The sequence below is a fragment of the Ricinus communis genome, chromosome 10 (assembly GCF_019578655.1).
Source record: "Ricinus communis isolate WT05 ecotype wild-type chromosome 10, ASM1957865v1, whole genome shotgun sequence".
Taxonomy (NCBI): Eukaryota; Viridiplantae; Streptophyta; class Magnoliopsida; order Malpighiales; family Euphorbiaceae; genus Ricinus; species Ricinus communis.
This window is the reverse complement of record NC_063265.1, coordinates 22,641,084-22,651,084: the sequence shown is the minus strand read 5'-3', so window position 1 is coordinate 22,651,084 and position 10,001 is coordinate 22,641,084. Positions and strand designations below refer to the sequence as shown.

At 24.7% G+C, this 10,001-nt stretch overlaps 1 protein-coding gene across 1 annotated transcript; it reads left to right on the top strand.

Annotated features, from left to right (window-relative positions):
* Positions 1-2,139: 2,139 nt before the first annotated feature.
* On the top strand, positions 2,140-4,024 carry LOC8269294 (transcription factor bHLH106). The gene is made up of 2 exons (XM_002517277.4): positions 2,140-2,610; positions 3,450-4,024. Exons 1-2 carry the CDS (start codon positions 2,323-2,325, stop codon positions 3,873-3,875), a joined length of 714 nt encoding a protein of 237 aa, XP_002517323.1. The 5' UTR covers positions 2,140-2,322; the 3' UTR covers positions 3,876-4,024.
* The last annotated feature ends 5,977 nt before the right edge of the window (positions 4,025-10,001 follow it).

Genomic DNA, 10,001 nt, shown 5'->3' with positions numbered 1-10,001 from the left:
CAATTACTGATTTTTTTTTTTCTTTTTTATGTTACTGACTAACCGGCCTACTAAATAAGAATAAGAAAAGCCCAAGCTGCTCAAATGGCTAAACCATATTGTTGGCACTTATTTTTGCCTTTTGTCTGACTAGCTTTTAACTTCTGAAGTATAATTTGGTTTCGAAGCCTAATGATGACCAAAAATGGACCTAAACACCAAGTCTAGATGAATTAAGGTAAGATTTGAATTCAAATGAATTGATTTAGGCCTCTTTTGAGTAAAGAACATAAATAAGCCTTGATACACAATAGCCCATCGCTGATAACAGATTGGCCTTTGGCAATTGGAAACTGACTGCCAATATTTGGGCTTTTATCAATAGATATTCTCTTTTGTCGGCTGACATGGGCCCATCAACTTAGGTAGAAATGGGTTGCGAATAAATTTTAATATATGTGTTTATTTTTAATAATAAGTATTATAATATTTATTTTTCTAAAAAATAATCCTAATCCTAAAAATGTAATATTTTAATTATATTTTAATATTTGATGTCTTGATGTGATGATTTCTAATCCTATAAATGACATATCAATTATATTAGTAGTATTAGATTTATATATATTTAGAACATCAATTAATAAATATTTTAAGAGTAATATTTATTTTTATTACATTATTTTAAATTTTATTAATAATATTTTAATATATGTTAAATTACTACTACTTTTTAAATAATTATAAAATGCTAAACATTTTATTACATATTTTCTATAACTTCATTCTACATTATTATTTATAATTAGATAATAATATTTTGGTGCAAAACGACTAATTTTTTTTCAATTATGTTCTAATAAATTTTTCACCCTTTTTTTAACCAAAGTTTTCACCATTAAAGTATGAGAAATTTTATAGTTATGTTACTTTAAAAAGAAAGTAATCTTACTTTATTTTCATTCACCAATAAAATAATAACAACGAAATTTTATTTATATAATTTTTAAATGATAACTTGTAATTATAGATTATCATTAAAATGAGATTTACTAAAAATTAGTTTAATTTATAAAAGAATACGAAAATAACATAAGGTAGTTTTAAAATTCATGCACCCTTAAAATGTATGAAAAATTAGTTTAATTTATAAAAGAATACGAAAATAATTGCTATTTTTTGTAATTCAACAATGAATTTCGCAATTATTTTTCATAAATTCGCTAATCTTTTCATAAATTACTAAATTTCACAAAATTTATCATTTTTTTCTCAACTAGTTTCACTTATAAAAAAAAAATCTAATTTGTAAAAAAAATATAAAGAATTTGACAATATATTTTGTGACGATGAAAAATATTTAATATTTTTTATAAATTTATTATTTTTTAAAATTATAAAATTTTGTAAAAAATAATCATTTCTTAATAATATTATTTATTCTTTTCGCAACTACTAACACTTATGAAAAGTTAGTATAATTTATAATAAAATATAAAAAAATTGTCATTTTTCGTAATTTAACAATATATTTCGAGATTATGAGAAATTTATTTATTTTTCTAAATTATTAAATCTTATAAAAGTGATTATTTTTTCATTATTTTTTATTTTTTTCCAACTAGTCAAACTTACGAAAAAGTTAGTATAATTATGAAAAATATGAAGAGAATTGTCATTTTTATAATTTAATGATATATTTCGCAATTATTAAAATTTAATATTTTTTAAAAATTTATAAATTTTTATAAATTATTAAATTTCTTATAATTTGTAATATAATTATTCTTTATTATCGGTAATACTTACAGAAAAAATAGTATAATTTATAAAAAAATATGAAAATAATAGTTATTTTTTATTAAATGTTAATTATTTTTATAATTAAAATTATAAGAAATTTAATATTTTACTAGTTATATTTACTTATAATCTAAAAAATAAAATTTAAAATAATTAAATTTTAATGAGAAAAGTAACGTTAAACAAAGTCACTCAGAGAAAGCAACCGGGTAAAAAAGGGAGAAAAACAAAAACAAAAAAGACATGGGTCCCCTCCCCACTCTTTTATTGGTTAATGGTTATGTTATCCAAAAACGACATAGCAAGTCAAATCAAAACGACTATAAAATGAAATGAAAACCCTTTAAAGACAAAACTCAAAACCACCGAAAGCCGAAAACCCTCTCTCTCTCTCTCTCTCTCTCTCGACTGTCTACTACCTTTTCCACACCGAAAATAAATTTTTGTATATAATTCTATTTATCGTTCCCCTTTTAAGTTTCGTTTCATCTGCTTTTCTTTCCATCTCCACCACACACACAAAGTAAAAACAAGAAGACCATGCAACCCGATAACTCACCGGAAATTTCACAGTTGTACCGATTTTTGGCTGAGAACGGAGTATTCAACGTGGGATCATGCGGTTTACCGGCGATGCAAAGCTTATGTAGTTCATCCTCTTCGTCTTACCATAATTACCCTTTGGAAGGATCTGTAATTACGGATATGACTCCACAGGATAGAGCACTTGCTGCTTTGAAGAATCATAAGGAAGCTGAGAAGAGAAGGAGAGAGAGAATTAACTCTCATCTTGATAAGCTAAGAGGCCTTCTTCCTTGCAATTCTAAGGTAATATTATGTTTTCACCGACTCTTCTTTTAAAATATTTTTATAATTATAAGCCGTTTTTAATGTAAATTGTCTTGTAAAGAGGGGTCTTCAAGAGTAAGATCAAATGGTTCTGAAACTAAAAGAAGTTTTAAAGGGTTTCCAATGGCAGGAATTTTGAATTTTCTGTTTTTTTTTTAGAATCATATTTTTAGTGTTTAAAGCCTTGAAAAGGGGTAATCATTAAGGTTTTGATCAGTGTGTACTAATTATAGTGTTTGTTCACTGTTTAGTATCTGTGAAACTGTATGAAAATGAAGAAAGTGAAACTTTGATTATTAGACTTTTCTTTTATTATTTACTTTTGACCACAAAGCCAAAATGATTGACTTGACATTTGCCTCGCTCAATTATTATGTGAATTCATCCTTTCTTTTCTTGCTTTTTTTTTTTAGCTTAAACTTGTTGAATTTTTCATAATTCTTGTTTTTCCTCCTTTCCCTTTTTATTTTCTTGGCAACCAAACATGAGCTCAGGATCTACTGCTACTAATCTACGATGCTTAGATTCAGATTCTGGAAACCCCATCTAAATCCAGGCTTTTGACCCTTTTTTTTAAATGTTCAAACTGCAAGTACAGACCCTTATCTGTAAAAGCAAAAGCAAGTGTTCCATTTCTTTGCTTCTCTTTTTTGTTTTCATTTGTTTTTTCAAATTTCTCTATTTCTTTTTCCTTTACCCTTTTCTCTAAACTGTTCTCTAGGGTTTTAGCCTAGTCCTGTGTTGGGAAAGTTGCAAAGCTTTTTGACATTTCTATTAGGGTTTCTTACGAATATTCTTCTTTTACAATATTTATACAGACAGACAAAGCTTCGCTCCTCGCAAAAGTTGTTCAACGGGTCAGAGAACTGAAACAGCAGACCTCACAAATTCCAGGACTAGATTCTTTCCCTTCAGAAACTGATGAAATCACTGTTCTTTCCGGTGAATATTCAAGTGATGGACAGTTGATCTTCAAGGCTTCTTTATGCTGTGAAGATCGCTCTGATCTTTTGCCTGACCTAATTGAGATATTAAAATCCCTCCATTTGAAGACCCTTAAAGCTGAAATGGTAACTCTCGGAGGTAGAATCAGGAATGTTCTTATAATCGCTGCAGAGAAAGATCACAGCATTGAATCAGTCCATTTCTTGCAAACTGCACTTAAATCTTTGATCGAACGGTCGAACTCTAGCGATCGATCTAAAAGGCGAAGGGTATTAGATCATAAAATAATAATGCAATGACTATATTGTAGTTCCCTTTTGTTATTATTATCGTTTTCTTTTTTGAAGTTTCATTTCGAATGCTTAGTTTATAGGTCAAAAAGTCAAGAGTTCGAACCTGTAAACTGCTTATCAGTCTATTTCAATAAAAATATAGTAGCTTCATCGTTTGTAGGTGTACAATTTGGTCTATACAAGTTGATAGCTAAGGTCTTGTTTGATTGTCTTAACCCTGAACAGAATTTCGAACAAGGGAAATGTATTAATGTGGTGTTGTTATATATAGTCTAGGGTTTTAAATTTTGTAGATCTCTAAAAAATGTGGGTCTATCAATAATCAACTGGTTGAAAAGGAGATAATGTGTGGGGGACAAACATAGAAAGAATCTGAACTGAATATGATGAAGGTTGATGATGAGCCTGTAGAAACAGCAAAACTTCTGTAAGTTTCCAAGCTGAAAATTAGAGTTAGATATGGTTTCTGTCCAATTGTCTGTGTACTGGGATTCCATTGGATTATCTTCTTTTATAAAATCTTGAACCTGTTCATCAGATATCTTTTTCATTATTATGCATATGTGAGTAGGTGGAATAGTGGCATATCATTATTGAATTATTTTTTGTGACTTTACTATCAAATAAAGATTCTAGCTAGTGTTGGGAAAAAGAAGAAGAAGATTTAGAGAAAGCATGAAGTGAAATATTTTTGAGTAATTGTAAGACTGATTGAGTTGGATTCATTCTCAGATTTGATGCCTAAGATTTGGCAGATTTTTTATCAGACAATGATAGACACTGAATAAGACAGTAAAGGACAAAAAACAATATCTGCAAGAGAACTTCAGAGGTTGTGTGTGTTTATGTTTCTGTTCTAACGTAAGAGATGACTACTTAACAATACATTCTCACAAGAATCAAAGAGGATCTGCTCTCTTTCTACATTTAAAAGCTTTCTATAGTCTGAAATTCTGAATATTAGTTTGTTTGCTTATTTTTATATCCATAAGGTGTTGTTTGTTTCTTTATAGTTCAGATACAGATGAAGAAAGGAATTCTTATTTTTGGTTCAAATGGGCTTCTTTATTAATAAAAAAAATACTTTATGTGGTCTTTTTTTTTTTTTTGATAAAAGAGGGGTACATGTATTCATTCATCATATGACTTGTGTTTGATAATATGAGTTTAAACCTAAATAATTTATAATTTTGTTATTTGACTGTTAAATAGATTTTATAATATCAATAACTTTTTAAACTACAATTTAATAGTCAAACAATAAAATTATAAATTCTTAAATTTTAAACTCAGTATTATCAAATATTAACAATATGATAATGATAGCTGACCAAAGTCAAAATATTTAAATCTATACAAATTGATATTTTTTTAATAGTGAGATATTTTTTGTATCACGATGTATAACTATATATCTCATTGCCTAAAAATATATATATAATTAAAGTTGTAAAATAGTGAAACCACACAGTATATTTTTTACTTATCCATAATAAATAGTTCCAAAAAAGAAAAAGATATTAATAATTAGGTAAAAGTATAAAATTTGACCATGTGTTTGACTTTTTGACGCAAAGGTCTTGTAATTTTTTTGTGACACTTCAGTACTTTAGGAGCTAAACCGTTAGCAATTTGCATCCAGATTTACTAATATCATTAATTCAATAGTTGTAGCTGATTTATTTTGTATCAATTGTTTGTAATTCCACCATCATTCCACTCCTTACTAATTTAAGTTTCATTCAAGAACAGCTATATTAATTTTATAGAGTTTAGAAAGAAAATCAATGAGAGAGATAGTATCATAATTCTATTTTTTTTTAAATTTTAGTCAACTCCAAAGAGATTTAAATAATCTAACAAGACTAGAGAACTTTATACTTCACCGTCTATATAACAAGACAAATTTTACAATGAATAGACTTTTTTTAAAATTTAATGTTCAAAACTATTAACAATTTTAATGAATATGGATACAAATTGCTAATAATTTAGCTTTTAAGGTACTAAAGTATCACAAAAGAAATCACAGAACCTTTTATATCAAAAGATCAAACGGCAAGGTGAAATTTTATATTTTGTCCTAATAACTATACATTATTTTAAAAAGTGGCAACATTTTTATTGGCCAAATGCATTTTTTTAAATTTTGACTTTTTAGTTAGTTTAACACTCTAACTTTCAATGTAACCTAACATATATCTGAACTTGCGTACTTTTGATATTTTACCAGTTTTTATATGCATCTTCATTCAATAAGGCCATATGTATTGCACAACTATATTTAAATATTGTTAAAAAATAAAGTTGAAGTATATATTAGGTTAAATTGAAAGTCAAAGGTGTTTAAATATTAAAAAAGAATAAAATTCAAGTGTTAATTAGGTTAAGTAAAGAATTTAAGTGTTAAACTGACTAATTAATATAAGTTCAAAGACATAAATAAGTGTTTAGCCCCTTTTATTCTTACTTGTTAAGTTATTATGCCCCCTTATTTGGAGTGATTCTAAGTATTTTTTAATTTACTAGTTTATTACTTTTGCTAGATTACTAAATGATCTTATTGATTATTTAGTAAATTAAATTAGATTATTTATTTACTTAAAATCTATTAAATATAAATCTAATTCTAAAAAGAATTTCATCGTTAGTTATAAAAAAAAGATTTATTATTATTAAAAATTATTTAATGCATGATAAACTATTAAACTTTCGAAAAAAGAAAAACGTAAACCCAATAGTATTGATTATCATATATTTTAACATAATAACAAGAACCAATTAACAATTAATCGTAACTAAGGGCTTAATCAGAGTGATTATTTTCTAATTTAGCACTCAGTGATATTATTATCAATATTTAGGAGTAATCCCAATGAGGTTAGTCAGGATAATTACTCTCAATTTGATCAGTTAATTGGATGTACTTTAGTTTATTTAAAATTAGCAATCTCTTAGGATAATAAAAATTACCTTTAATCTAAAGTCCGCTCTTATTAGGATGTTATTAACTAGTTCAGATAATCTTTTGAGAAATTCAAATTCTACTAAATAAATTAATTAACTAAAAGAATAAATTAATAAAATTACGAAAACTGGAGGTGAATGGACCAATAGCTTACCCACCAGAATTTTTTGCTCCACATTCTATTAAGACTAAAACAACTTAAGTAACTAAGAGAAAATTATTCCATACTTCTTTTCAAAAAAAATAAATAAATAAATCACATAATAATATGGACTGTATAAGATAGTCAAAAGAAGCATATATCCTATTTAAAATGAACATTATTAGCCTTTTTAAAAATAGAAACTTATTGGCACAATAATTACGATATTCAAAGCCCAACAATCATATAATTTGATATACTCTAAAAAGAACTTATTAACGAACCCACAAAATGATTAAAAGAAATTAGTAACATTGATTTATCTTTTTTGATACTGCATGCTTATTTAATAAAAAATCAATACTTATATTATATAATGTCCCTACATATATATTAATTGTCTTCATCTTTCTTTCTTTTTTACTTGGATGGAATGTTTAATTTGGCAATCGAAATTAGATTTGACTAGTTGTTTATCGGAGCATTGTATGTCAATTGTTATTATTTTGATCATAGAATTAAGTTTATGAATAAAATTTAATAAAATTTTCTATTTTTGATATTTATTTATAATATTTATAAATATCTTTTTCAATATTTTAAAATTTTATTAGTACAATAATATAAATTATTTTTAAAATATTTATTAATTAATCTTAGTATTATATAATTAACCCTATAAATGCGATTGATATTACTATTTTTTAAAATTAAAAATTATTATATAATTATAAAATTAGTTTATTAGTGAATCTAACTTTAAAAATATAATATAAAATGTTATTTTTAGAATTATAATTATTATCTAATTAAAAAATAATTTATTTAGCAATATAATATTAAAATATAATTAACATGCTATTTTTTAAAATTATTATTATCGTTTAATTAGGAACGTAACTTATTAATTAATAATTATAAAAATTATAAAATAATATATAAACTTAAATATCATGTGTGAAGAATAAGTACATATGTCAAAAAGATTTAGATCTTCAAAATTCGTATATATATGTAATACCTACAGATTTTTAGTGAAAAGATTCAAGCTCATTCTATATTTGATTTTTAATTACATTTGGAGCCTCTTTTATGTATTATTATATCGATGAGAATTTCATAACTTTTTATTTATTTAATTATTTTCTTGCTTACCTATGCTAAAAATATAAAATTGTTCTTCTAATTTATTTTAAGAATTTAAACTATTAGATGAAATTTCAATAGTAGTTTTATATTTTGAATGGAATAGTTTTTTTGGCATGATTGAAAGGTCTAAAGTTTGATACTCAATTATTCTCATTATTAACTAAATATTTCCCACAAAGTAAAGTGCTTCCTTATTCATGCTTTAAGCTGAAAAAGCATTTGTATACATGAGTGTTAAAGATACAATACTATTGGTGGAGCATCACGTAATAGTTTAAAGTTTTGGGTGAATTGGTTCTTTAATTAATTTACAGTTTTACAAGAAAATATTTATGAAAAAAAAATAATGAATAGAAGCAAAACTTGAAAAAAAGAAAAAATCATGACCAAAGATAAAAATCACACAAGTTTATGTACTAAATCACAAATTTAGTTACGTATTTTTTGGTTGAAATCCATAAATTTTGTAAATTTAAAATTTATATGCTTTAAATGAAGTGAAAGTTAATTTAGTATTCTACATAATCAAATTTGTGAAAAATTGGTTATAGTTAAATTAAATTCTAATAAAATGTATAGAATTTCTAAATGAATCTCATATTAGTAAGTCAATACATTTCATAATACCAAAATATTTTTTTTAATTTTATCGTTTTCATTTTATTTTCCTTTTTATGTCTTTTTCTAAAAAAAAAAAAAATTCTTTTATAGATTTCAACTAAAAATATTTAAACAGTTAGTTTTTCTCTATTCTATTCAGTCACTGGTTCAGTTAGCTCTATCTTTTTATGGCTTGAATGTTCATATAAGTATTGATAGATAGGTAACTAATTCAAAGAAAAAGAGAAGAAAAAATTCATATTAGATAGGATAATGATATAAAATGAAAAAGTTCAAATCTGTTTCTAAAATTAATATCATTATTTTGTGAAATAAATTATAAAAATATCTCTAGTACTGAAAAAGTGTTTAATATAATAATAATAAATAAATAAATAAATAAGTTCAATTATAAAGCAAATTCATAAATAGAACATTCATAATTAAATAGGATAATAATATAATTTTAATAAAATAATCAAACTATATTACTGTTGACACTCGAAAAAATTACCATTTATATAAAATTATTTAATTTTCTTAAAGTGATTTATTTTTTCTTCTTATGATTTTTGAATTTTTTTCTATTCAGTAAATAATATAATAAAAATAAAATATTTTTTTAGAAAAATTATCACTAATTATTTAATGATAATTAGGATAATATCTCTATTTCATTCGTGATTATTAGGATAATATCTCTAATTTTTTGTGATTATTAAGAATATTATCATATTTAGCCAATTAGGTTGTTGTGTTTGCTATATAAGCAAATTTATGCATTTTGTAATAGGAAATTTCTCAATTCATAGTAAATTTATATAATTATCTATAAATTTAGTCTTGTGATTAGTAATCCATTGATTTTACCAGATTTTCTTGTAAAATCGAAGGCTCTAGTGGGATTACTTCACTAGAGTAGTTGGATGATTTCTTCTCCATGACTAGTCATCCATCAATGGAAATCTGTTCATGATCGAAAAATTTATTTTTTATTTACTTTTACTTGTTATTTGATTCTTGTAGCTCATCGTAGAATTTAATATTTGAGATATTCTTTTTATTTAATTTTTAGCAATAAACCTCTATTAAATTTATTTATTGTGAATAATATTGAATCCTAGTTTTAATATTCTGGCACATTGCATGTGAGTAAAATTTTAACATATATATACAAGTACGGCTGCAAATAAGCCGAGCTGCTCGCGAGCTACTCGGAGATCAGCTCCATAAAAGTTCATTCGAGTTTGTTCATCAGGATAAATGAGTCGAG

Bases quoted from the DNA above. Each gene is read 5' to 3' on its own strand.
- LOC8269294 (XM_002517277.4), top strand. From the start codon at position 2,323: ATGCAACCCGATAACTCACCGGAAATTTCACAGTTGTACCGATTTTTG. The intron at 2,611-3,449 runs GTAATATTATGT...ATATTTATACAG, and splicing joins TTCTTCCTTGCAATTCTAAG to ACAGACAAAGCTTCGCTCCT.